The sequence below is a fragment of the Acyrthosiphon pisum genome, chromosome A3, assembly GCF_005508785.2.
Source record: "Acyrthosiphon pisum isolate AL4f chromosome A3, pea_aphid_22Mar2018_4r6ur, whole genome shotgun sequence".
NCBI classification, from domain to species: domain Eukaryota; kingdom Metazoa; phylum Arthropoda; class Insecta; order Hemiptera; family Aphididae; genus Acyrthosiphon; species Acyrthosiphon pisum.
In genome coordinates, this window is record NC_042496.1 from 15,781,298 (window position 1) to 15,809,180 (window position 27,883).

A 27,883-nucleotide genomic window follows, 5' to 3' on the forward strand; every position below is an offset into this window, starting at 1 on the left:
AACTACGGTTTATACCAATGCAGCGATGTGTACAACGACAGTTCGCATTGCTTATACGCTATACTTATAATAACTTACACTTTACAGCATTATATAATATAATTTATGATGTACCTATACCTACTCAATGGCGGTGAGTGAGTTATTATCTCGAAACTTAAATGTAGACATGTAATAACAAATAGTATGTGTAGCCGTGTATCCGCATAGGCGCAAATAGCGTGGGGATTTGGGGGGGGGGGCTAAAGACTTCCTTTGATAATAATGAATAAGTTTACAAAAAATTAGTACTTTTTCGATTTCCATGCACCATTCGGTCGTTTGAACCAACTTATTGTTACTCGGGATATGGCAGTATAGGGTACCTATTCAAGTATTTTATTTATTTAAATTAACCACTATACCTACACTGTTCTAGTATATATAATAAAATATGAATTATAGTAAAATTTAGATGTTTGGTATAAGTAAATAAGGAAAAAAATTAAATTAATTAATTAATAAAATAAAAACAAGTAACAAATCTATAACAAGTTATATTATATTATACTGATATTTACTAAATTCATTAATAACTGTTCTATTCATTAACGAATGATTATTTATAGCTTACTTTTTACTGATCGGGAAAAAGTATATAAAATATATAAATGCATACAAAATTTAAGGAATTTAATTTTAGCTTTCTAGGTACCTATATGAAAAAAATTGTAAGGTGTCTGGGTGCGAGCGAAGGTAAATGCATTTAAGAGAAAAAATTAAAGAAAATTAACCAGATTTAACTCCAGACTGTTAATCTATATTAATAATAAGATTTATATAAGGTTAGTTGTTCAGACCTAGGGCATATTGGTTTCTGTTACCACTTAAAAGCAATGAAACAGTCAGAAAGTTGTTTCCTATAAATTTATCCTAGTTTGAAGATGGCCAGTCTGCAGTCACTAGAAGAATATTAAGAAAATTTAAACATGAAAAATAAATACAAAAAGATTTGAATAAATAAAACATTTTGGAAAATTGATAATTCTCAAACTTATTAATTTACATGTAAGGAATAAAATGTTTGTGGCTTGTGTATATATACTATATTATGATAAAATATCACTTGAAACATATAGTTTTAACTGATTCTATATAAATTTATAAGGTACCTTCAGACTTCCTTATACATAGAAATGTTGTTATAATTTGTTTCAATTGTAATTTTCACCACAAATTATTAATATTTTATTTTTTGATTTACCTACTAGGAGAAAGTTAAATATCAAAGTACCACCTATGTAAATATAATAGTCAATTTTAAAACATTTTTATTTTGTAATTGTTATTTAATAAAAATGTATTGAATATAATGATACTGCAAATAAATCACAGTATTGTTGTACAAAATAATTATTAATATCTGAAAAAAAAAATTATTACATTTATAAGTATTTTATAAGTATATCATGATTGATTTATTATATTGATAATTTTTATAATGAATACTGAATAAGCCAATTATTATATTATTACATTTATCAAAATCAAAACAATATTATTGTATTGTAACATTTATTAAAATCTTAACAATTAATGTATTGTTACATTTATTAAAATCTAAATAATTATTGTATTGTTACATTTATTAAAATCAAAAAAATATTGTACTATACCATAAACGTAATATGATGCATAATGCACTCATGCATACCTACACTAATATAAATCTATTTTTTGATAGACTTATTTAAATTAAATAATTAAAACACATTAATAAATTATGAATAACATATTATTTAATGACTCGTATTATAATACTAGAGAAAATGTGTGCATAGGACGTCGGGTAAAAATGTATTTTCTCAATATTAATCTTCAAAAACAATAATAATTTTAAATGTCTCACATAATAGTTCAACACAAACAGTTATTAGATTCTACCCGCAATGCTTTTCACATGTTTAATAACATTATCTACAACATCAGTACTTTTGGCGGTACCATTTAAATCAGCTGTATGTACCATGTCTTCATTGAGAGTCTTAGATATAGCTGTTCTGATCATATCGCAATGCACTTTGTGACCCAAATGTTCTAACATATCAGCAGATGCGCTTAACATTGCTACTGGATTTGCAGTATTGGTACCTGCAATAGATGAACCGGTATTTCTGGTGCCTGGTTCAAAAACTGCATAATGATCACCATAGTTTCTTCCCGATATTAGGCCGGCACCACCAACAAGGCCGCATATTACATTTGACACAATTGAACCATACAAGTTGGGCATAACCATCACATCAAACTGATGGGGATTAGACACCAACTGCATGCAACAGTTATCAATAATCATGTGTTCAAACTTGATATCTGGGTAATTTAATGACATATTTTTGCAAGTTTCCAAAAATAATCCATCTGATAATTTCATTATGTTGGCTTTGTGAACTGCTGTGACTTTAGTGCGACCATTGTTTTTTGCTAATTCAAATGCGTAACGAGCCAATCTTGTAGAATTCTCTTTAGTGATAACTTTCATGGATTCGACTACACCTTCGACACTTTCATGTTCTAACATTGCATATTCTCCTTCAGTATTTTGACGTATAACAATACAATTAACATTCTTGTGGCGACTTGGTATATTATTGTATGACTGCACATTTATGACATTTACAAATAAATCGAGTTCATTACGTATGGCCACATTACGTGATATTATAGCAGTATCGAGACTGCGTGTTTCAATGTTACCTTTAATGCATACGCCATTTCTACGAATAGACATAATAGCATATTGCAGATCATCATTATTATCACTTTGAGGATCAATTTGAATTGTCTCAAAATCGACTGGTACACCACCATGTAAAAAGACTTCTTTCACATAACTCATCAGCTCTGGGCCAATACCTCCACCCGGCAACATAGTGACTGCATTCCTACCTCCATATCTATAATTAAAAATAAATATTATAGGTACTGAGAACAATGATTGAGAATTGAATTTTAATTCAACAGTGTTAAATGCCCCCCATCCAACAATGTCATACAATAATAATGACGATATACGATAAAATAAAAGTGTTCAGTTATCATACTACGTCCATAAATATATTACGTCGTACACGACTTAGCCTGGAAATTACCTGGCTCTGGGCAAGCCGACTTGTCTTCGGGCCTGGGGATGCTTATGTTGGATATCGAAATTGAGCGACGACAGCTGGCGAATAGTATGCGAACCTGCTTTTTTAGGCAAGGTACACTTTGAAAAAATTCCCAACATATTGGATAACTTTACACGCTCGACTTAAAAAAAGTGATAACCTACAACTACCATAAACTGTCTTTGAACACTCAATAAAGAAAAGTAAAATGAAACTTTTAACTTTTAGAGGTTTAAAAAACGTTCGCACTCCGTACAAGAGTCCAGCTGTTTAGACGTTAAGTGTTTTTCTAATTTTTTTTAATGATAACATTTGTGATAATCACGGTTTGCTAGATAATATATTATCTTAAATCGCGTTAATACAATCAATCTTTAATCGTGCTGATAACAGACACACCACTCCGTCACTCAAGTACTCACGGACAACAGTGCAACACTCAAAACTCAAAATCTTGTAAAAATGTAAAACTGTAACAGTAAACAGTTACAGGCACGATGTAGAGAAGATATTATTGTCTTCTCTACATCGTGGTAACAGGTGACAGAAATATTAGGATTTGTAATGTTGTATACTGCTTTTGTACTTAAAAGAGTTAATAGTTAATACCATGAGCTAAGAAAATTGGAATCTTCTTAGTTCATTAACTACGATTAGGGAATAATACAGTATCCAGTAGCGAGTAGCGTGTATATAAAAAAAAAAATTCTGTTACTCAAATAATTTTAGGTTACCTACTCATAGACCGATCTTATACTAGGTTTATAGACATGCACCTCATAATATTGTACCTACCGGCTGCCGGTAAAATGTCCTCATTCATTCTATCAATACCCACCCACCCATAATATTTAAGATGAGATCTGAGCACCACTTGGCTAAAATGCACTTTACCAACCCCCTCGTGGTTTTTAAGAGGTTTGGTAAAGTTCATATTTTGTTCCAAACACTTGGTCGCTATCTATGATACAAGGTTTTTAGATTATATCTGTATAATCTAAAAACCTTGGCTATGATACACACCACTGCCAGGATGAACGAAAACCACGAAAGTTATAATTGAACTCCAGAAACTTGAAAAGTACCGATCCATTCATATTAAATTACTATAGTTTATGGCACTATACTCCACACTGGACACACGATTAAAGATACACCTAATTAAGATATATCTTTAATCGTGACTGGACCACACTGGACAACTGCAGTACTGCACCCTCATGACCTCCAACCACCAATTTATGCTTCTCTTTATTATTTATACCTAGTACGGACGGTGTGTGGGCTAATGTTCATGTTTCCCCGAGGTTCATATTATCACAGTGAAGTACACAAAAACCTGATCAGCTGATCTAGTGTTAGTGTTATTTCTATATTGTGTATCCTCAATCCTCACTATCTATTATAGTATCTTGTGGGTAGTTGTAAGTACTTACTAGTTACTGCTCACTAGTCGCTACTCAAGTATATTTAAACAAATTTGAATTTGGATTCCGGTTTAATTAATGTGATTTCTTATTTCTCATGTGTATATTTAAATTTAATACCCATTATATATACTGATTACTTAATAATTATTAACTACTTGATATCTTAAAATTCACTTATCATAACTTAAGCTTTAAAATTCAAATATGTTTGATTCTTGTTGAGTAGCTATTGTGTTATTTATACAAACATTATTTTCCAGTACAATTATCATGTTTATAAATGGCATTTATATTATTTGTCTATACTTCTTGTCGATCTCCCAGAAACTTGGTTGGTTTATTTTTTCCTTGAACAAATGATGGATAATTACTTTAAGGGATACCACCTATTGTTAGCTAAAAATTTTCTTTTACAGAAACCTCAGAAATAGTCATTACGATTTTGAGTCAACAAAATGACTATAATGTAGAACAAGCACTCAAATTAAAAAATAATATTTTGAAGCAAACTAAATCAATTAAAGTCAGTATAATATTATAATATGCATAATTTATTGAGAGACTATTATTAAATATATACCTAATAGTTTGAATTACCTAATGAAATACCTATATATTTAATTTACTGAAATTGTATGACTTGTATTAACCATTTAGAAGCCACGGCTAGGTCAAATATATATGCTTCATGAACAATTCCCAGATCCTGGAAGTTGGACTGTTATTCCAATTATAAAACTGTAAGAAGCATGTTTGAACTAAATTATTTACATCCATTGTTTTGTATCTTGTTTTAATATTTAGATTATATAAAAATAATAAACATGCAAAGTGGTTTTTGTTTTGTGAAGAAAACGCTTATGTAAATTATGACAATTTACAATTGTTTTTGGAAAACATGAACTCTAATGAAGTAAGTATGAATAACTGTGTTGTTATTGAATTAAAACCAAAGTGGATTACTAATTAATTTTGTCAGTTATATTATGTTTATTAAATTAATTTATTTCATGTACTGTTTTAATATTAGTTAAAGATGACAATCTATATAGATTTTTCTAATCCAACAAATTGCCTTCATGTAAACATAATCATTGCTAAATTTTAGTTGCCTACATAATATTTAACAGCAATTTATTTATTTTAATGATATCCCATAGTCTGTATGGATGGGATATGGTGTAAAAGATAAACATCCTACAATAATTCATCATTATGCATTTAAAGAAAATGAAAATGAAAGGGTTACTTACCCTTTGTTTGCTGCAGGATTTATTATATCTGCTGAGCTATTAAAAAAGTTTGTTTAAATTTACTTTGTATAATTTTTTGATGTATAATTTACTTTTTATGACATTTTATAGTATTGCCAATTCAGGTGTAGAAACTTTGAGTTCAGATTTTTCAATTGATGCATCTTATGAATTATCATTAGCAATCAATCAAAAAATTCAACATCTACCTTTGAAATTTTGTTTGAAACTTTCACCAGACTGTATTGTTCATCCTTTGTCTGAAAGGAGTGAATGTGTAAGTATATGTGTTTGGTACACTTTGAAGTTTGTACGTTTTAGAATACTATAAAAATATTTGTTTTTGTTTTAAGACTTGTTATGGAAAAGTGACAAAAGATTCGATTTATTTTGCTGTGAAAACTTGCAGTAAATTTCATTCAGATAGAGTACCGGTGTTACAATCTACTTGGGGCCGAGATGCTGTGCATATTGAATACTTTAGCGATAAACTTGGTATTTAATAAGCTGTTGGTTATGAATTCTTTTTTAATTTTTAATTTTTTAGATGATACGATACCAACAACTGTATTAGATGTACCAAATACTGAAAGAGGACACTGTCTTAAGACTATCACAATTTTCAAATACTTATCTAAAAAACTTTTGTCGAATAAAGCTGTGAAATGGATTGCATTGACAGACGATGATACTCTTTTGAGGTGGTACAATAACACGATAGATTATACAACAATTCATCCAACATTCCTATTAAAACATTTAGTGTTCCTCGGTTAGCATCAATACTGAGCTGCTGGAATGGTCAGCAAATTGCACTTGGTCAAAGATACGGTTACAATATTCGAGGAGACCCGTCTTTAGGATACAATTATTTAACAGGTGGAGGAGGTATTATATTTAATGTGGCATTAGTCCATAAATTGACCACTTGTCAATGTTATGCGATTGATGCACCCGATGATATGGTGTTAGGCATGTGTTTGAAAGCTTTAAATGCTACAGTGGTCCATTCCCCAGTTTTCCATCAAGTTCAGTAAAAATGAACTATAGATAAACTATAATATTTGTTTCATACCTTTAACTTTTTTATAGGCTAGACCACAAGACTATGCCGACGAGTATTTGGAATCTTATCCAATGGTATCTTTTCATAAACATTGGATGATAGACCCAATAGAAGTTTATCGTCATTGGCTTTATCAAGACTCTTCTTTCGGACATGATGAGCTTTAAGCTTTGAGGTAATGCATTTAATAATTTTATACACAAATTATATAAAAACCATTTCTTTTTTTTTTAACAAAAATATAAATAAAAAAACCATGTAATTTAAAACAAAAATATAGATTAAAACCAATAATACTTATTCATAATAAAAAAGAACCTTTGACAAAAAAAAAACTTGAATAAACCTAGTTAGTTTTACAAATTCGATACTTAACACGTTGACTACATATTAACGCAAATTTGCGTTATGAGGATCAATCAGCAATGCATTTGATGCTAAAAAATAGTAGATAGTTTGTTATTCTTGACCCGTGGCTGAATATTTTTTTATTATTATTTAGTATGGATTAAACGCATTTTTTACCTCTAACCAAATGCACTGGGTGAAAACTGCAAAAAAACATATGCAGTCAACGTGTTAAAATAACTGCTTCTTACTATCCTTAAATTTATAATTTCGATCGTACTGCTATCTCTGTCCACCAAGTAGGTCTTTCAAATGTCGATTTATCTTCAAATAATAAATCTTTTAAGTTATCATAAACCTAAATAATAAAATAATTTATTAATTAATGTGATTTAAAAAATCCAAAATAAAATTAACAAAAATAAAATGCAGTATAAATGCTGTATTAGGTACTATTACTTAAGAGATCAAAGAAAATAGCCACTTCAATATATGTGTTATGTTTTAAATGCCTAACACTTTATGGATAGTTAAATAAAGTTAATAGAAGTTTTGCAGGTTATAACTGTGTTTTTAAGCTTTAATTCATATTTATGTACCTATAGGAGTTATCATTTATATGTAAGCAGTGTTAAGTAAATTGATAACTGAACCAGAATATTGAAAAAAATATGTTTAAATAAATATTGTATATTTATATTATGTTGTTATAATTTTCTTAGTAAAAAGTATGAATTCTAAAACTGATTTAAACCTTTTTATAATGTTTACCCCCAAAATAAGATGATAAACTGTTTTTGCAAAACATAAAAACATTTTTAAGTTAATCATGTATAGGCGATAATTTAAAATTTATATATTTTGTGACTCACAAATGGGTCGCAACCACTAGGTATTGCTGACCTAAATGATAAAATCCATTGAAAGGTTGTGTTAATCAACTTTTAGTAGGCATAAAAACATTAATAAATCTTTAAATTAGTATTTGTAATCACAAAAATTTGTTTAAATTTGGGCAACTCATATCGCGTTTTCTATTCCTCTCATTATCGCAATTAATATATATCAACACAATAACTGTTATAAGATACACGAAAAGTGCAAGACTGCATTTATAGAATGGAGTTCAGAAAAATTATATAAAAGTATTACAGTGAAACTTCCGTGTAACAACATTTTCTGTTTACCGAAATATTTTTGAGAACCAAATTTATTTAATTCTTTTAATATCTGTATAATATAAATTGTTTTTGTTCCACATGAGATTTTGTAATATGGAAGTTTCACTGTATTTACAAATATTAACTTCTTAACATTGTATATATTTTAATATTTCTATTTGTAATTTTGAAATTTTCAGTTTACCCGTCCATTTGAAGCAGCCAGCACTGAATTAAGAATAAAATCTGGAGGCACTATAGCATCAGCAAGCGTCACTGCTTCATTTTTAAGACTTGAACATAAATCTATTATGGATCCTTTAACTATTACAGATGCTAATGGCCCATTAGCATAGCCACCTATTAATGAAAACAAGTAATAATTATTAGTATTTAAAATGTTGATTGTTTTCTATCATATTACCTTCATACATAATTGACAAATGTTTTTCAACTAGCCAAAATCCATAAAGTGAAGCAAGTTTATGTAATACTACTTTGTGTGCATCATCTAAATTTGGAGATGATGTTGTTTCAATAAACTTTTTCAAAATTAAGTACTGTAAATAAAATAAATATTTATAAGACACATAACTGAAGTCCTAAAAATATTATAAATTTACTTCAGCAAATACTATTGACAGATCCCTAGCAAAGAACATTTGGGAATCATTTTTCGCTGTAAATAAATCTTTTCTTTGATCTTTTAATAGTTGCAATTGTGCATATGTCTGACGTAATAGATAGCATATCATCCATTGAAAACAAGATAGTAAATCTAAGTGGACCCAAATAATCATTTATATAAAGAATAAAAAATAATTTAAAAAAATATACTTACGCATATGAGTGAATACTTCATCTACTCTAGATAATTTGAATTTTTCACTTAGTATAGTTTTCACATCTTTAAGAAACTCTATAGTACCCAATGGAGTATCACAACAACTTGTATTTCCATTCAGTAAATTTGTCCATATATTTAATAGCCAATTACTGGTTTGTTGTACTAATACATTATTATCACCTTCATATGTGCAGTTAGCATCATTTGCATTACGCAGTTCACTAAGCCCAGCAGCTAATAATAAAATTAAGCATTTATAAAAATTTTAATTAAATTGAATCACCCGCATGTGTTGTCTTTGTCTTATAAGTGTGTAGCATACCACACACAATTTACCCTATGTTTGATTTGTTAGTTTTAATATACCTTTAACCTAATACCTTTTAAAGCTCAAAGTTAAGAACATTTTCTGTCTTTTTTTGTGGGTGTTTTTTTAAATATTTTAATTTTAAATTTATTTATAAGAGTAAAATATTAAAATTTAAGAATGCTCATAAAATTAAAATATTAAATAAAATATAAATATATCCAACAAAACAAAAAATATTTTAATTTTTAGTTTAATAACAGATAATTTACATGATATCAAAACTATCAAGTCTTAAGGGGCAAATTGTCCGCAATTCTATAAAATTTGAAAATTAAATTGTATATGTTAATTGCCACCTTTATTTTAATACTTTTCCATTAATCTACTACCTGATACCTATGTAGGGGAATAATTCTCAGGTCTTGTAGAATTGTTGGATTTTGATAACTATTTTTTTATCGGAAAGAAGATTTCAAAATTACATTGGCACATCAATTTTGTTAATCACGCACTCGTAGAATTGTGACAACACATGTGGGTGAGTTGAAATACCTTTTAAATAACCGTGACCACCGCATGCTTCTCTACACTCTTGTATTGCATCTCGACATGTCCACGCAGCTATAGGTTTGGTACAACTAGATATTGCATGTATCTCTGTGCCAAGCAATCTCTATACATAGATAACATAAACATTAAGCATTTTTAAATTGTTTAAAAAATATTTTTTTATTACAATTTTTTCTGAACCACTGTTGGAGAACATCTCAATTAAAAATGATTCATATACATTAGCCACGTAATCACCATAAATTTTTAATGCATATGCAGCTGCCAAATTTGGGATCAATCTACATTGCTGAAAATAAAAAAATATTTAAACGTTTAAAAATAATCAATAAATTATAATTTACATCGGAGTACAGTATCATAAGATAATAAAATAGGTATTTTAATGTGAAAATAAATCAAATTAATTTTTATTTATACTTACTACTAATTGATACTCTAAGACTGGTAACTCATCACCATTAGGGGGTCCAAACTGTTTCCTAACACCTGTATATCTTATAGCTATTGGAACAGCTTTTGTGATGTATGCTACACATATATTTACAATACTTAATCGTCCAACTGATAAACTGCCCAAAGAAGCTCCTGGAAATATAATCAGATAACTTTAATAATGACATATAGACATAAATCAGATTATATTTTGCCAAAAACATTAATATTTAAAAAAAAGTATTTCAAATGTACCTACACAAAGTCATAGAATGTTCTTACCATAGTTAAAATCTACCACGGTGTGTTTATTCAGAAATATACAAATTAACTTTTAAAAAAATAAGTTCTTCAAAAATGAGTGGCTTAGGGATGAGCAAGTATTACTTTTTTGATGTTGAAGTGCATAGAGCCTAGGATTAATTTTTTGAGCTGAGTCTAGTTCGTCACAAAAATTTAGGGGAGAGCCCTCCACACTCACAACTATAAGTGTCACTAGAGGTAAGTAGTCACAGGGAGACCTGTGATAATTATTATTTAATATAATTGTCACAGGGGACCTGTAATAATTAATATTTAATATAATTTGTCGCCATTAAGATATACAAGCTATATACCTATACCTCAAGCTATATACCTCAATGTTCAATAGTGATAATTTATAAAACTATTGGTTGTGATTATATAAATAAATGGTTATTGAAATGTATAATATACTATATATAACACATATTATATTACCTAATCGTTTTGATTTATCCTTAAACGGCGAAACATATTTTCCATCTTCATTTATGTCTCCAGTTTTACTCAGTAAACTTTCTTTTGGTATACAAAACTTGTTAAACATTATAAATCTATCAAAAAAAATGTGTTATTGTTACAATATCTATTAAAAAAATTAGTATTAATATATTTAGTTAATAATACAGGATTCCCAACCTCTTATTATGTGTGTTAAATATATTTACGAGTTTAGTTAATTATGTTCATTGTAATTTATTATCAAGATAAAAATTGTCTTTAAATAAACCACCTCTTTTTCTTATAAAATAAATCACATACAATGTGTAGTTATTCCTTTTTATCTGTATTTTGATTATTTATTTTATTGAAATTGTTCAGATAAACATTACAATTGACTTTATTTAATGAATAAATATAAAATAATTTCTGTGTGTATAGGTACAGCACAAATCTATAAAAGTGTCAAGTGCACTAAGTAAAAATGGTTGGAAATCTTTGTAATAATGTATGATTAAATAAAATAAAAATTACCCATTATCAACACCATTCAAACTGGCTTTTTCTCCTAAGTCACCAACTATGACTCCAGAGTAAGGTAACATTGTTTTTGGATCTCGTATATTTACTACAAATGCATGTAATCCATGATCATCACCATTACTCATGATTAATTTGGCCCATATTATTGCGTGTGTACTTGATTTTCCTAAATTAAATTTTTTAATTTTTAATCAGAAATTGTTTAAACCGTGAAATTAAATTATTATAATGTTCTTTAATTTTTGTTTTTAATTTTTTTAACTACAACGTGAGAAAGAAGTTTTTATACTTTGATATTTAAATACTTAATATAACTAGATTAAACAGTAAAATATCAAAAATAACTATTGAGATAACACAAATTATGTTTTTATTTTTAAGTTTTATTCTTAGTCAATCATCAATGTAATTTTGCATTAAAAATAACATAACTGATGTTTTAATGTATAAAACGTCAAAATTAAACCATTTTTAAATAGGTAATGAAAATGAAAATGATTCTATTGAAAGCAAAGTAACATAACATACCTAAACTACCAACCCAACATTTTGCTGCTTCAAAATCAGGAGTATGTAAAATAAACTGTTTTAAATTATTGTCATATAAAGCTGTAGTTCTCATTTCCTTAGTATTTGTACCATGTGAAATTTCTGTAAGTGCAAAACAACCAGGAACCTGAAACATTAAGTCAATCGCATTTGTAAAAATGTTTCATAATAGTACTATAATATTGTTTGATTAAATCTTACTTTTCCTTCCTGAGCATTTTCATATAGATTAGAATTTCTTCCATTATCCATACTGAATATGACATTAGAGAACATGTCAAAAGTCAATCCGACTTTTATTGCAACAGACGGACAATATTGAAACATTGCTACTATTTTTGCTAAAGCCTATAATATTTTATTTTATATAAACAATATGTAATATTATTTTTCTCTGTATTTACCAGTTTGGGACTAGACATTATTTCTTCAAATGGAAATACTTTTGATTCTACAATTCTATACATTCTTAATAATGCTAATCTTCGTTGTTCATCTAATGGTAAAGTTTCATTAGAATGTTGGAATAGTGGATCAGATTCAAACGTTTTCCAAGCTCTCATCTAAAATGGAGTATACATTATAGCATCGTAGAATATATATTAAAATTAAATTAGTATATTATATACCTTGTATCGTAAAATATCTTCAGATTCTATGAAAACTCTCATTTTTTTCCAGTTGATTGTAGAATTTTTTCTATAAACATCTAGTGGTCCCGATTCAAAGTCTTTTAATATATCAGAGCACGTATTCATTGTGATCTATTAATATTTTGAATAGTTAAATAGTACTTAGTCACAAGCATAAAAACCTTTTTTTAAATATTTAAATATTGTGCTTTGTATTATTATTATTGATATTTAGGCAATAGGTGTAATCTCTATACTTATTGCTTATGAATTTCATAAATTAACAGTGGTGTATCCACGGGGGGGGGGGGGGGAGGATGGGCAATTGGGAGCTTAACTTAAAAGCCTACACGTTTTTGTACAAATAGACACACAATGTTTGGACACATAGAATAAAAGAAATTTATAATTTTACCTGGTAAATCAGAGAACATAATATACAGTATAAGAGAATAATATTAATTACACCTACGTTAATATAATATAAATTACTATAAGATTTCTTTATTCATTCAATCAGAATGTAAATATTACTGAAGTTTTTGAAACCCGTATGGTAAAAAGTGAGTTTAAATGATAATTTAAAATGTAATAAAATTAGAATAAATAAAGATGAAAACAAAATGTTTTGTTGTACGTACTAAGTGTAACATAACATTTGGGTATGTAACATAAGATAACATAATGTTGAATATATTTAAAAAAAAATGTAATGAATTTAATCTTCACAAATGATATTAGGAAATATTTATTTGACATCACCGCCACATTGGTCCATTGTTTGTTCGAAAGAAAAATAAAATTTAATAACCTAATGATTTAATATTATTAAAATATTTTAAAAACAAGATGCAAAAAAGAAAAATTTGTGGAGACAATAATAAATTAAGAGCCAACCTCTCTCCTCATGGTATCTCCTGAACAATGCTACTCTAAAAATAAAATCTGAAAAATATATTTACCTAAACGTATTGGTAGGTACCTAAATGTGGTATTATTTCAAAAATATGATGTACCAAAACGTTGTACCTATTAATTGTGGGCGTCTGAAAAAATGTTTACCCAAACATGTGTTCTCAATAGTTCTCCTAATTTCGAATTAAAAATATCTTTTATTTTTATATTTTTTGTGATTATCAGATAATAAAACATTTGTTGGTTTTTTTTTTTTTGGCTTTTGTCCCCCCCTTTTATTCCGAAATCCTGGCTAGTGGCTACGCCAATGTAAATTACTATAAGAGTTAATGAATTTAAAATACCAACTATTTATTGAACTAATTTAAGGTTTTTATTATTTATTGAATTAATTAAAGGTTTTTATTATATAAAATACCAAACCACAGATTTTTGTTACAATACATAATAAAGTTGAATGAAATTATAGATAAAAATAAATTATAATAAGACAATAACATATCGTCCCCGTTCATGCAAAATACACTAAGTCCAAAAATCGACTTAAAAATTTGTATTTTAACAATAATAAGAACTATAAATTTCACAGTGTTATATTATTTACTACTACTCATAAACAGCTACCCTTAAGGGAAACTCAATTAAAAAAAAGAAAGAAAAACATTTGGTTACATATGGTATACATTTAAAGTTTGAAAAAATTGCAAAAGCTGATTCATGTTTTTGGACTTAGTGTGTTTTGCGTGAACGGGGACGATATAAAGGCAAATAAAGGTCTGATAACTAGGTGGTTATAGGTGAAAACAAGTATTACCTATTTAAATGGTGAAGTATTGTGTGGAGGTGATGATTTTTTCATATGAAGTTGAATTAGGGATGTTAAACAATTGATGATTTCTAGTGTGGCTAAGTGGAACACAGAATACAATAAATTAAAGAACCTATTAGATGCCACATTGCCATCTAAGGATAAGTTTTAAAAAATATATTAAATGAAATTTGATTCTAGTGTCTAGGTGTCAAGAGAATAGTGATGGATTTTAAGAGAGTTATGTACTTATGTATGAGAATAGTCATAAAAAGGATACTCGATACTCAATTCGCTGTTAATTTACAAAAATAAGCTGCATGGATCTAAGACAAAATATTCAAATGAAAAAAATGTATAATTTTTTAATTAGGTACACTATTTATTTTTAAGTCACATTTAAAAAAAATATTTTAATAGTATAATAATATGTTGTGTACCTACAAAGTTTCATAAAATAATAATTAGGTATATCTTTAGTTGGTGTTACATTACATTGTAACAGACATAATAAATCAGACATCAGTTCAAGTTAATTATAAGAAATGATCAATTATTTTCAAAAAATATTATTGTTTGATATTATGTTGCACTGCAGTGCTCAAACTGGAAATTATTAAGTAGAGGAGCTCAATCCAACAATTTATAAACTGCGTTCTAAGTGAAAAATTACTTAACGAGACCAATGGGGGCTGTGCCCCCCCACACCACCCTTAATCAATTCCTAATTTTTCAATACTACATTTCACCTTGGTTACATCATTTTAACTTTATTCAATTCCAAATATAATAGATAATAGATATAATAAAAGTTAAAATGTCTACTGATATAAAAAATCAATAAATTGCGCTTACTTATGATATCAAACTTAAACAAATGTTTATTGAAACTTTTTTGGACACGCTTAGGCACGGAAAAATTACACAATACTACCAGCTTTAGTCTTTATTTCTTTCATGGCCTACAAAGTTGACACTAGTAGTGAAAATATTGTTACAAAAATAGTGGATCGCGAGTCTAAAAGGTTGAACATTACTAGTTAAAACCATTGAAAGGATGCAAAATATTTTTTATATTAAAAATGTAAAATTCATTAGGTATATCTTTCACAACAATTTAGATCCACTCCAAATTTTAATAAAAATTATTTTGGACATTAGTTTGTACCGTCCTCTCGTCTAAGTAAAAGTAAATAGTTGGGGTACGCAAAGAAAAAAGAAAAATAGGAGAGAAGCTCCATCCGCCAAGTCGAGCACTGTATTGCAGACAAATTGAAAAAATAACAAACTAATGCAGAGGTTCCTCAGTTTTTTACAGTTCGACAAATTTTGATGATACACAAGTCTATAACATGTATTTATTATTGAATTTTATTGATTATATTTCAATATAGAATAATGTTAAATTTGTAAAAAAAAAAAATTATTAAAAAATATTTTGTATTTATTGATCCAGAAACTGAAACTAAATAATTATATCCATAGGTATATGATGAGAATACAATTTCTATTTATCTATACCTATATTAGGTATAATAAAGGTAAATTGAATAGCATACGATACAAGTGTCTCACTATGCAAAGTCCATCTGCATAATTTATGCAGAGGTTATTAGGTTAGAATAGTTCAAATCGTCTGTAAAGTAAAATAAATGTTTTAATTGGAGATGGCCACATTTGTAATGTAGTCTATTTTTGAATATGTATGTAAGAGTGGTATATTTCCAGTTTTATGAATGATATAAAATACTTTTATGCTTGATTTGACAAAACTATTTCACTAACAATTAGATAGACTGTTTTTATACATTTATATACCTAGTGGCTAGTGTCCTACTGTCCTACTGTACCCAACAACATTGAAAATGAAATATAGAATTTAATCCATATGGTATTGTTATAATAAATTAACAACAATAAAATACTAATATATCAAACATAATAAAAATAATTTAATATTGTATTTATGTGAGAAATCTATTACGTACTTATAATATGTTTAAATAAATGTACCTAAATATAAATTGTTCACAACTAATATTTGTGTTCCAGATAGGTTTCTAAATCTAATAGTTAACCAATTCCGTTTAACATTTTGTACATTAAATACCTACTTAGCTGTTGCCTGTTAGGTACTTTATAGTTATTTGGGTAAGGTTCTAAAAATGTTTTCAATATTTATTATTTTATGAAACTGAATGATATTACATATTAATCTGCAATAATTATTGTTATTTGCAACATGTTGTCTTGTCAAATTACCTCGTTATTACTTGCATTTGAACACTTCAATTTTTGTAGATAATTTAGTTTTATTCTACGTCTTATTAAAAACATTTTGACACTAAAAACAAATATAATATACCTTTAAAGTACTAATTGCAAATTAAATAAGTTTAAATTTAACACGAAAATTTTTTTTTTTTTTTGCAAAGGCAGATACGAGATACTTATATTATTTACTTTTAACATTAGAATAATAAAGATTTTATAAATAGGTATAGTATTTTTATAAGTGTAGGGAAACAAAAATAATTGACCTAAACGTCTTGGTTTTACTTTAATTTAATTATAAACATTTTTTTTTATATACGTAGTAGGTATTTCCGTACTACAGTTTGAATAACATTTTATAATTCTAAGTTTAATGAACATTGGAGGTGGAGAAAATATGATTTAACATAATCTAACCAAAAGCGATACTTGACTGTGTTCTTCTTTATATTTTAAATTAAGTAAGAAAACTACTGGGTATACTGTCTATTTAATTTTACACACAAATACACAAATTTTCAATTTTATAATAAAGCTTTGAAATTTAATATAAATAATATACTAGGCTACTAAAATAGTTACTACAACTAGTTTTTATAATTTAATTTAAAATGTCCTAGAATTTTACTGCAACTAGGTGAATGGTCTTCACGATTGTCGGTCTTTGATTTTTAGTTGTTCAACACACTGTGGCATTGACTAATCAAGTAATCCTTTAAACGAGGGTTGTGGACTTTGTAATATAATAAAATTACGTCATAAATTATTGTTAGTACATACCTTGTTTATTCAAACTACAATAAATTTGTTTATTATAAAAGAATGCGTCGAATACGGTTCCCCTAATCAATAAAACCTTATTACTCAAAAATATTTAATATGAATCATTAGAAAAATACTAAAGAACTATTATTGATGGGAACACGATAACAACTTTCACGTGAAAACTACTATAGTGTCAAGTTGACTGAGTACTGACTCGCCAATCGTCGATGCGTCGACGTCGTCGTCTACTCGTCTCGTTTTAAAGACTTTCGATTACGTGAACGGTGAATCCAAATCTGCACGTACCGCCGTCATGATATTCAGCAACATCGAATAGGTACTTACCACGAGTGTCGAGCAAATTTGTGTTGTCTAAATATGTCTTGTACCATTGATAAAATATAATATAGGTAAGTGCACAACGCATGAACTATGAAGTAGGTATATCATGCAATATTATGCAAAATACAATTCGAAAGTTAACTGATACCACACTGATACCCTAGCACAGATATCTATATATAATATTATAACGATATATATATATACCATTATATACAATAATAATATTATTGTCTTTTGATGATAAGTGAAATCAACAAACAACAAACGTTGCAATACGGTCTACGGAATTCGGACTACATTTTTTGTTATAATTGTTAATACCTACTTGATCGCTAATAGTTAATGCCAAATACGTTAAAATAATCTATAGTATTTGTTAATATACTATACGTCTATACACATTACACGTAAACCATGGGTTTCAGTGATCGGAATATCGGAGTTCAAACGTAGTCGATACAGAGTATATAGAAGAAATTATGCTATGTCTATTAGTGACTATTAGACATTAGTGTCTATCATATATTACAGCTTCATCTATTTAGTGATACGGCTGTCTGCAAGTCTACGAGGTTTGCAGGACAAATTTTATAAAAAACAATATTTTGAACCAAGCACGAAAACAGAAAAGGTGATCCATTCTCTACAGTCTCCTCATTAGGGTTGTTAATTCAAACGCCTTGAACATCTGAAAAAATCCAAAATCATCGTTTAACCTTTGATGTGATACGGTTTATTCAGGCATTTGTATTTATGAGGACGTTTCATTTTCCAACCATGTCCATATCATTGTGGTCAATATTGAATAGATTTAACACCGAGTGAGTAAAATAAAATATTGCGATGTCAACAATAGAATAGAATTTAATAGTGTCAACATTTGACATTTCATCCTCAGTAAAGCTGCATCGTACAGCCGCCTGTCTACCGGCACTGGACACTTCCGTATCACTGTTTGGGATCCTGCGTTGATTGTTGCTCAAATAGCGTCTGTTCAATGTCTTTACTACTTCACCATGTGTGTTTGGATCACTATTATCAGCTATGTGGTTGGTACTTCAAGATCGTTGGACATCATATTTGAATTCAAAGTACATAAATACCTAATCACAACAATAAAATAATATTTTAAACACTTACTATCAGTGACATATACAAGATTTTTCAAATGGAAGGAACTAGGAAGGGAACTTGAAAATTAATAATTGCTCATAGTATTTCCAACTCACAAGACTAGGTTTGAAAAATAAAGAAGGTGATTTCTTAGTTTTTACACATATGGAACATAAAAGATATTTTTTAAAACGCTTATCATAAAAATAATGGGTAGTAAAGAACAACTTTAATTTTGTTTCGTCCAGTCTCGTAATTTCAGACTTTTATGTGAAGTATTTGAAAATTGTTGTACAACCATTGATCATAAAATACTAATATTTATAACCAATGGTACAACTTACACTTCTGTCAATTCTTTTTTTATATATGTTGGCTATAGCCATGCTTACTAGTTTTCTATAGATTAATGAAACTTATAAATATAAAACTAATAATAATACAGACAACGGAAAGAGCTTAGCCCACCCCCCCGTGTAAGTCGCTGCTTACTATAATCTGCTTATTATTACAGGAGTTAAGCAAGGTCAACAGTGAAAAATTTGTTATTGCCGTGTTTGCATTGAATGCACTTAGTGGGTGAGTATGAAATTGAGAATAATTTAACAAAATAATCTACATTAATAATTGTTACTGTTTAGGGCTACATTCATTTGGCGCATTGTTGAACGATATCGATTGTGTTTAGATTTTTCTTGTACCATACACACCATACACTTGGCAGCTTGTATTTGGTATAACAGAACATTTCCTACTACATTTTGGTGGTTATTAAATGCTTCTTGTGCAGCAATCACATGTATATGCGCCGAATTTCTGTGTATGCGGACAGAGTTAAACACTATACCTGTAAATAGTGGACAAACGCCAAAAGTTGATTTGTAAAATATGTATACTGTATAAATATTGATTTTTAAAGTGATAACATGTATTTATTGCAGTCAGTTGTAGTTTGTTTTATTTTTATCCATAAATATTAACAAAACGTAGTTAAAAATATAAAACATTTATAATATAAATTATATTATATATCTTTGATATTGGCTGTGAAAATACAATATAATATTATATTATTAATTAAATAAACTTAATTTAAACAATCATTTTGTATAAAAAGTAGTTTAACGGTGCAATTCTGGGACATTACACCCAATATAGTTGTCATTTTTGATTGCTTGTGAAAGTACAAAATTCCAATGTTTATTCTTATTCATTGTTGTTGGATCTCCAATTATTATGAGCAACGATTTTGCCCTGGATAATGCGACATTGGTGCGTTCTTGGGCGACAAGAAAACCGAGACTAAATTTCTTATCTTTTTCGTGTCCTGCTGTGGATTTACTCCTAACTATGGATATGATAATAACCATCCTTTCTTGGCCTTGGAACATTTCTACCGAGCCTACTTTTGGTAATTTGATATCTGTATAGTACATTTTCAGTAACTCATTGATTTTGGTGACCTAAATCACACATAGAAAAAAGAGAATATTATGAAAGTTGGTATGGAATATAACATTATCAATATTTACTTGAGAAGCGTATGGGGTGATAATTCCAATGTCATCAACAGATATTCCAGATTTCATTAACCTTGTAAAGTACAATAATACTTGGAAGGCTTCATGGGGATTAAACCATGAAGGACTATCGGGATCTTGGCTATCTTCACCAACAATACCATGCACAATAACTGGTCCTTTACAACCTATGTCCCAATGAGTATTTTCGTTTAAATTATTTAATAATATTCTTTCCTGTGCGTTATCATTCAATATCTATAATAAAAAGCATTTAAAGTGTGTACATTATATGAATATCATTGTCTTATACATCAAGTGTTGTCATTACTTACAGTTGACACTAGTAAAGATTCATAAAATAATTTATTGTAGTTAAACATTATTTCTGGCAAAGATCGATAATTCTCAACTAAGTGTGTAATAAGTTTCGGATTATAACCATTATGTTCTGGAAACATGTCAGTATCTCTCAGGTATGACGGGTAATTAATAAAACGACATAACATGGAAAGTCCCAAACCACCAGAATGCTTTGCTAATAATGACATAACAACAGGTCCCAACTGCTTGGGATCACCAGCCAATATAACTTGTCCATCTCTGTATGGATCCAAAAATGCTGTAAAATCAGTTATAACAGTGAAAATATTTTTTAAAAAAATCTAAATTACTCGACACATACAAAGTGGTAATAATATATCTGGTTCTGTTGATTGTCCAGCTTCATCTATAAATATATGAGTGAAGGTTCCACTCTTTAAGCCCATCATATACAGTAATCCAGCTGTACCTTCAGTGGAAAGAACTATTCGTAACTTGAGAATATCGTGTTTTCTAATTAACTTAGTGTCTAAAAAAAAGTAAATTTTTAAATTATTATAACTATATAGTTTTTTACAATATAGATCAATTTTATCACTGGAGTGATTCATCTAATGTAAATAATACAAGTGATTTAACATTAAATTAATTACTATTATCAAATATATAATTATTTCCTGTTACCTGATTCACCACCGTGATATGAACTTTCAAGTTCAGGTAAAGCACAATATTCATCATAATCCATGTCATAAGATGTACCAATAAAATGATTATAGCTGACTAAACGCTTCATAATAGTTTTATCAAATAAACCACAATTTACAAGTTTAGACAATAACATGTCAACAGCAGAATTGGTTGGAGCACAAATCAACAATCTAAAAACAGTTAATATGAAAGAGTTTAAGGAAAGCATGAACAGTTAACCAACCAGTATCCCAAAAGAGAGGTGAGTCATAGCAGTTTGATCAGTAGTAATAGAGCAACCAGTAATTTTCCAGATGGCCCATAAAAATATAAAATATATTTTATTTTGTACTCTTATTATTTTATTGTTAAATAATAAATATTATTATCTCAATTTACATCAACATTGAATAGTGAATACAATTTGATATAAATAATTTAAACATAGTTCTACAAGGCTTCTAAGATACACCACTCTGGTTGGATCACTATTCAGTAGTATTTACCACAGAACAGTCACGTTTGCAATATGTTGAAATACAAAAAATTAAAAATACTAACTTGCTTTTGGGGAACTCTTTGTACACTTGGATGATGCTTTCTGTCATTGTTATTGTTTTACCAGTTCCAGGAGGTCCGTATATAATATAAGGCATTGGTCTCCCTTCACCTTTCATAATGTTAATGACAGCATTTTTTTGTTCAGAGTTCAATTTATTATTAAACCATCTGATCTTTTGCACAACCTTTGGCTGTGGTAACAAAGTATTGCTATCTTTTTTTAAATTATCCTCATAACTGTTGCCTGGGTTTATTTTATCATAGGTTAGAATCTTTAATTTTGATGGCCGGTATTCCAAGGAATCCCTGTATGGAAATAAGAATGATTCACCTAGTCTATTCTTTTTCCACATTTCATTAACTACTTCATGTAGTTTTCGATACATATTTCTGGCGTTAAAAAAATTCACACTATAATCCCAATGGCCACATATGCCATGAAATTCTGGATCGAACTTTAACCATATTTCATCTGCCAAAACCTTATGGATTATGCCTTCATAGACTCCACATTCACCTAGTTTCAAATTGAATAACCTTAATTAATGTCTATTAAAATGTTCAATTTCTAATCAAATTTAATCAGTTCTACTGACTCAAAAGCTTTATAATATAATAGTATGATAAAAGTTGATTGATCTTAGAAGTTATTTTAAATAGTTAAGTCACTTAGTACTATCTTTGATTAAATACACAAATATAATATATTTATATATGTATTTTAATCAATAGTACTACAATCAACAAGTACTAGAAAATAAAGTTTCTAATATTCTATTTATAGTTATTACTATAATATATACATTTTTAAGCCAATAGAAATTAGACTGTTTAGAAAAACATTTACCTAGTCTTTTAGTACAGTTTGGTGGATCTGTAACTGCAGCTCGATCACCAGTAATTAATGAAGGCCGTTGCTCAGAAAGATTGGGTATTTTCAGAACTAGATATTCACCTGCATGCTCAAAATGTATTCTTTCTTGTGCATATTTTTGAAGAGCTGCAGTTATCTAAAAATGTATAACAAATTATATCATTTGAAGATTATAGTGAGTATGATTACAACTTGAGTAAATAAATAAATAAATACTAAGACATTAGAAATTATTATAATATTATACTTTAGTTTGAAGTGTGTCCGCAAGATAAAATCCTACCCAGGGCAAGATGAAAATTAGTTATAATTTATAATCTAATACTTATAGTGATATTGATATACAAGTACATGCAGTTAAAAATTCTCAGGGTGTGAACAAAAGCTCCTTTCTCCCTCCCCCTACAGCCTACAGACACCATTGTTTAGTTTCGCGGGCAATCCGGATTGAACGTAGAAGCAGACCTAAGAGTTGCAGTGTTAAGTCTCTCATTAAATTAATAATATTCTTTTATTGATTCATTATATTTACACTTATTTTATGTATTAAATTAATCACAATCATTCATTATTTTTAGATTCCGAGCAGAGCGATGAATGTATTGGATTTACAATGTGTTTTTTTTTTTGCATCTGTCATCACTTTTTGGGCCACTAAAAATTATTCGATTTTCAACTTTAGTATCTGATTCTAATTGGTGCACTGGGGAATGGGCAGGTCAAAATTTAAAATTCCCAGTAAATGTCAAGTGCTTTTTTTTTCAATAGAAATTCTATGTTCAAATTTTTACAAAATTATATATTTAAGCAAATAACACTTGAACTTCTAAAGTATAATATTACATACAAATATAATAATATGAAAAAAATTTTAATATATATATTTTGAAACATGCAATAAAACCAGTGATGTACTTAATAATTTATTTTTTTATGTTATTGAAAGTATTTTTGTTATTTAATCTAACTGTGCCAATGTTAATTTCCTATATCAGTGTATATTTATTATTTTCTATATTCTATATTATATTATTAATTTATAAGCTTTGAATAAATAGTTAAACATATTAGATACGATTTTTTACCAAAATATAGATGTATTAGTATTTTATCAAAAATTTTAATTCAAGTACAAGAAAACTGGTTAATAATAAAATAATACATAGTTAGTTTTAATGATATTTTCAATATTTTTTCATTAAGTAATTAATTTTTATATATTAATAGAAATTACAATAGTAATTTATTAATTGTAGCGCATAATATAATTTAACAATGAGTTATAACATACAACATAAATGCTTACAACAAATTACTACATATTAGGAATATTAGGATCAACTTTAAATTTTAAATTATGGTACAACACATCAATTGATAATTACAAACACATTTTCTAAGTATACTTATTACTTACTTCTATTTCTTCCATGAATAAAAGAGTATGATATTTTGCTTTGTAATTTTCATAGGTAAGAGTTTCAAAAGCAGCTGGATATAATTTTTGAATATTACTTTGAACTTCAGTCATACTTCTAAATTAAAAAATAAAATAAAATAATTTGTAAGCACTGCTATGTTAGATTAACTTCAAACAATGGTTTTATTATTTTTAAATTTCAGGAGTTGTATAAGCTGAAAAATGATATGTAATTATGTTTGAGTATGTTCACATACATGATTAATCAAAAATTTCAATGTTTAACAAAATTATTATAATTAGATCTATGTGAAGAGATCTGAGATCTGTATTTTAACTGGCCCCATAGTATTTTTGAACCCTTCTTGACAATAACTCTGACGTCTGAAGTAATACTTTTTAAAAAATAAACACAATTTTACAATCAAAATATCTTTGTTATAAACATTAAAATTTATAATTTCATAAGGGACAGAGTGGCCGAGCGGACTAGGGTCAGCGGTTACGACGTTCACCATCGTCGGTTCAAATCTTGGTCTCGGGCGACACTTCTCCCAGGGCAAATATCTGTTTGAAGAGAGGCCGGGCATGGCAGAAATCTACAGGGCCATTTTTGGGCCAGAGTTTAACTTGAAGACCACCTAACTTAAAAATGTCAGGCACTAAAATATACCTTATAACAGAACTTAACAATGAACATTTTTTAAATCAGTTTAGGACATTTTTTTAAACTATATAGTAATTTTAAAAATAGATTAAAATAAATTTGTATTACTGATTGAATTTTCCATTTTCAGACCAGTAACATTTTGTTAACTGAGATGGAATATTCCAATGTGCCAAACGAACTGATGGAAACTGTGCTCTAACGCATTTATGAACACCACGAACTATTGGATCATTTTGCAGTTCAAATAATCTCCTGTATAGTTAAAATATAGTAAATTACAAACTTGTATTGATTTTTTTTTGGAACATTAATACTTACTGCATATCAATTTCTCTCTTACAATAGAAACCTGAATTTTGTGAAAGAATTAGTCTTGAATCAGTGACATCAATGTTTATGCCTACTTTGTAAGTGATATCTTCAAAAATAAATTCAACTTTTTCGGTAGATTTTCCTAAATACCTTGAAAAAGAAATTATCTGTTAGTACCATGAGAACAATTATAACAATATTTGTTTACTATTATTTTTGGTTAATCGGTGGTGTAGCCAGGAATTTCATATGTAGAGGGGAGGCTAAGTATACAAATACAATATGTCTTTTTATTTTCACTTTATTTTATTATTAATCTTGATAAAATTCTAAGGTCAACATAGTCAACGGGAGGGGGGGCTATAGCCCCCTAAGCCCCTCTGGATACGCCACTGTGATTAATGGTTGTTACAATAGAAACGTGCACAAGGATAATAACATACTTTCCTTTAAGAGTAATGTCAAAAATATATTCTGACTGCACTCCAATTGTTATAGGCAATTTATTTTTATTAACAATTGACAATTGGACTTTATTTCCTTGCATAGTTTGATAATCATTTAATATTTTCTCCTCGACATAGCTGTTATTTCTAAATAATATCTAAAATGTAAAGTGAAATGTAAATTTTAATTATCTATATTGGATAAACATAAATATATTTTTTTTTAATTATAAGTAAGCTAATAAGATTTTTAATTTAATAATAACAAGGTTCATAAAACAGAAATTAAATATTGATACCTGTATTATTGATTCCTGTTCAAAACCAATTACTTTAGGCATGTCACCCAATACTTCAACAGTCATTTGATCTTCATTATCATCATTTTCGCTAATATCAGCTTGGTATGTTGGTCCATTGTCATCGAGGAGAACACGGACAGATTCATTTGCTCTGATCCTAAAGTTTTATATTAATGCACGATTAACAAAATATGTCGTATATAAACACGCAGTTACAGAACATACATATTGGGCTGATGCCGGGGGCCGTCATTGGATAGGAAACAACTTGCAACCCTCCATTCTGCATTGTCAGAGTTCTTTTCCCTGTAGAGAGATACTCTAACAGAACTGTTGAGTTCTATATATGGGAAGTTCCGAATTTCCTTCTCGGTTTTTGGCTGATAGTGGTATTTGTTGTCAATGATACATTTGTCAGTGTCCAATATCTTCGTCACTATACCGTTTACATATCTGATATCCAACGACGGGTTTAAAAGGCACGATATCTAAGCATAACATATTATTGCAAGGAGTGAACATTACATGGGTAATATACCAATGAGTATTTTGTAAGGCGATGGATCTCACCCAAAAGTCATTATCCGACGTCACATCTCTTTCAAATAAAATATTTTTGGGCAGCTCAGGCACTTCGGGTTTCCCGGTCACCCAACTCCAGATGCTGTTCAACACGGACACCATGATCCCACGAGAACACGGAGCGTGGTAGGGCAATTTAAAACGCCGTTTTGGGCAACCAGTGGCTATGCAATTCTTTGTGTCAGCAACATCACTGAAAAAGTTAATACAATCTTCGCAAACTAGGACGGTAGGACGTCGTCGTGCACAGTGTACGATTAATGACTATGAATGACGTCCGAGTGTCCGACTCTGTCACACACTCACACCGTGCAAGAGACTTACAACAATAGACGTATTATACTATTATATTATAAGTCTACGCTTACAACGTACGGTTTCCAGGTTTTAATATTGATAATGAAATAATCTATTATTTACCCGACGATCCGCAGATACTGGGAAACTGGGAAAAAACCACTGAGTAACTATATAAAAGTAACTATACATAATATTATTATTATATTGATATCGTCAACGGCACTGGAATAAAATGCAGCAATTATTGCTGTTTACATCGCTGACTGGTGACATAAATAATCCCGCATTCCTACAGTGTAATTCGATGTCCCTAGAACATGTCCATAGAAAACCGAAACTAATAAACAATGACACCACGATTAAAGATAGTGAGCCATGTGCGCTTTGCCGCCATGTGCGAGTGCGATGCCGCTCTGCAATGAGCGCAATCATTGTTCTGTGGTATAACCGTATAAGTATGCTCAATGATAACACTACATATTTTTTTTAAGAGGACATGATACCCGCATGTGTTGTCTCCGTCTTACAAGTACGTAACATAACAAAATATGCACAAAGCAGAACACGTGTGGCTGCTCCGTTAGCTTAAATATTAGAATGAATTGACCTCTTATAAAATCTAAAGG

General features: G+C 28.8%; 5 protein-coding genes across 18 annotated transcripts; 2 read left to right on the plus strand and 3 right to left on the minus strand.

Moving 5' to 3' along the window:
* Positions 1 to 1,287: 1,287 nt before the first annotated feature.
* Positions 1,288 to 3,445, minus strand: LOC100162792 (isocitrate dehydrogenase [NAD] subunit gamma, mitochondrial). Its single transcript, XM_001949682.4, has 2 exons — positions 3,132 to 3,445; positions 1,288 to 2,936 (listed from the first exon to the last, which is right to left on the minus strand). Exons 1-2 carry the CDS (start codon positions 3,266 to 3,268, stop codon positions 1,913 to 1,915), a joined length of 1,161 nt encoding a protein of 386 aa, XP_001949717.1. The 5' UTR covers positions 3,269 to 3,445; the 3' UTR covers positions 1,288 to 1,912.
* A 604-nt stretch (positions 3,446 to 4,049) lies between these two features.
* LOC100165577 (beta-1,3-glucosyltransferase) lies at positions 4,050 to 8,963 on the plus strand. The gene is made up of 11 exons (XM_001946952.5): positions 4,050 to 4,910; positions 4,996 to 5,102; positions 5,237 to 5,319; positions 5,384 to 5,492; positions 5,740 to 5,879; positions 5,944 to 6,109; positions 6,186 to 6,327; positions 6,380 to 6,533; positions 6,596 to 6,860; positions 6,925 to 7,073; positions 8,607 to 8,963. Exons 1-10 carry the CDS (start codon positions 4,850 to 4,852, stop codon positions 7,063 to 7,065), a joined length of 1,368 nt encoding a protein of 455 aa, XP_001946987.1. The 5' UTR covers positions 4,050 to 4,849; the 3' UTR covers positions 7,066 to 7,073; positions 8,607 to 8,963.
* Positions 7,147 to 18,260, minus strand: LOC100163509 (peroxisomal acyl-coenzyme A oxidase 3). 13 transcript variants are annotated; one of them, XR_001680136.2, is made up of 17 exons: positions 18,144 to 18,243; positions 17,022 to 17,103; positions 13,034 to 13,168; positions 12,809 to 12,967; positions 12,606 to 12,752; positions 12,384 to 12,531; positions 11,847 to 12,021; positions 11,310 to 11,425; positions 10,558 to 10,721; positions 10,300 to 10,422; positions 10,116 to 10,236; positions 9,248 to 9,487; positions 9,030 to 9,184; positions 8,831 to 8,966; positions 8,612 to 8,766; positions 7,424 to 7,604; positions 7,147 to 7,335 (listed from the first exon to the last, which is right to left on the minus strand). XR_001680136.2 is itself a non-coding variant. In XM_029491736.1 (17 exons), exons 3-17 carry the CDS (start codon positions 17,094 to 17,096, stop codon positions 7,509 to 7,511), a joined length of 2,145 nt encoding a protein of 714 aa, XP_029347596.1. In that variant the 5' UTR covers positions 17,097 to 17,103; positions 17,814 to 17,875; positions 18,013 to 18,254; the 3' UTR covers positions 7,147 to 7,508. The 13 variants fall into 13 exon arrangements, 12 of the variants coding, with proteins under 12 accessions (XP_029347596.1, XP_029347595.1, XP_029347599.1 ...); XM_029491736.1 differs by adding an exon at positions 17,814 to 17,875 and having other exon boundaries at positions 7,147 to 7,604; positions 18,013 to 18,254; XM_029491735.1 differs by having other exon boundaries at positions 7,147 to 7,604; positions 17,814 to 18,254.
* A 107-nt stretch (positions 18,261 to 18,367) lies between these two features.
* LOC100161461 (protein SYS1 homolog) lies at positions 18,368 to 20,465 on the plus strand. 2 transcript variants are annotated; one of them, XM_029491747.1, is made up of 4 exons: positions 18,368 to 18,964; positions 19,042 to 19,192; positions 19,771 to 19,835; positions 19,898 to 20,275. In XM_029491747.1, the coding sequence occupies exons 1-4, from the start codon at positions 18,897 to 18,899 to the stop codon at positions 20,139 to 20,141; spliced, it is 528 nt and encodes a 175-aa protein (XP_029347607.1). In that variant the 5' UTR covers positions 18,368 to 18,896; the 3' UTR covers positions 20,142 to 20,275. The 2 variants fall into 2 exon arrangements, with proteins under 2 accessions (XP_029347607.1, XP_001947118.2); XM_001947083.5 differs by having other exon boundaries at positions 18,375 to 18,964; positions 19,042 to 19,234; positions 19,898 to 20,465.
* LOC100159427 (probable RNA helicase armi) lies at positions 20,167 to 27,343 on the minus strand. Its single transcript, XM_016807622.2, has 15 exons — positions 27,326 to 27,343; positions 26,946 to 27,150; positions 26,601 to 26,863; positions 26,373 to 26,532; positions 26,071 to 26,231; positions 25,634 to 25,777; positions 25,421 to 25,567; positions 24,643 to 24,760; positions 23,199 to 23,361; positions 22,352 to 22,868; positions 21,785 to 21,981; positions 21,462 to 21,629; positions 21,112 to 21,398; positions 20,789 to 21,034; positions 20,167 to 20,719 (listed from the first exon to the last, which is right to left on the minus strand). Exons 2-15 carry the CDS (start codon positions 27,057 to 27,059, stop codon positions 20,378 to 20,380), a joined length of 3,027 nt encoding a protein of 1,008 aa, XP_016663111.1. The 5' UTR covers positions 27,060 to 27,150; positions 27,326 to 27,343; the 3' UTR covers positions 20,167 to 20,377.
* Positions 27,344 to 27,883: the final 540 nt, after the last annotated feature.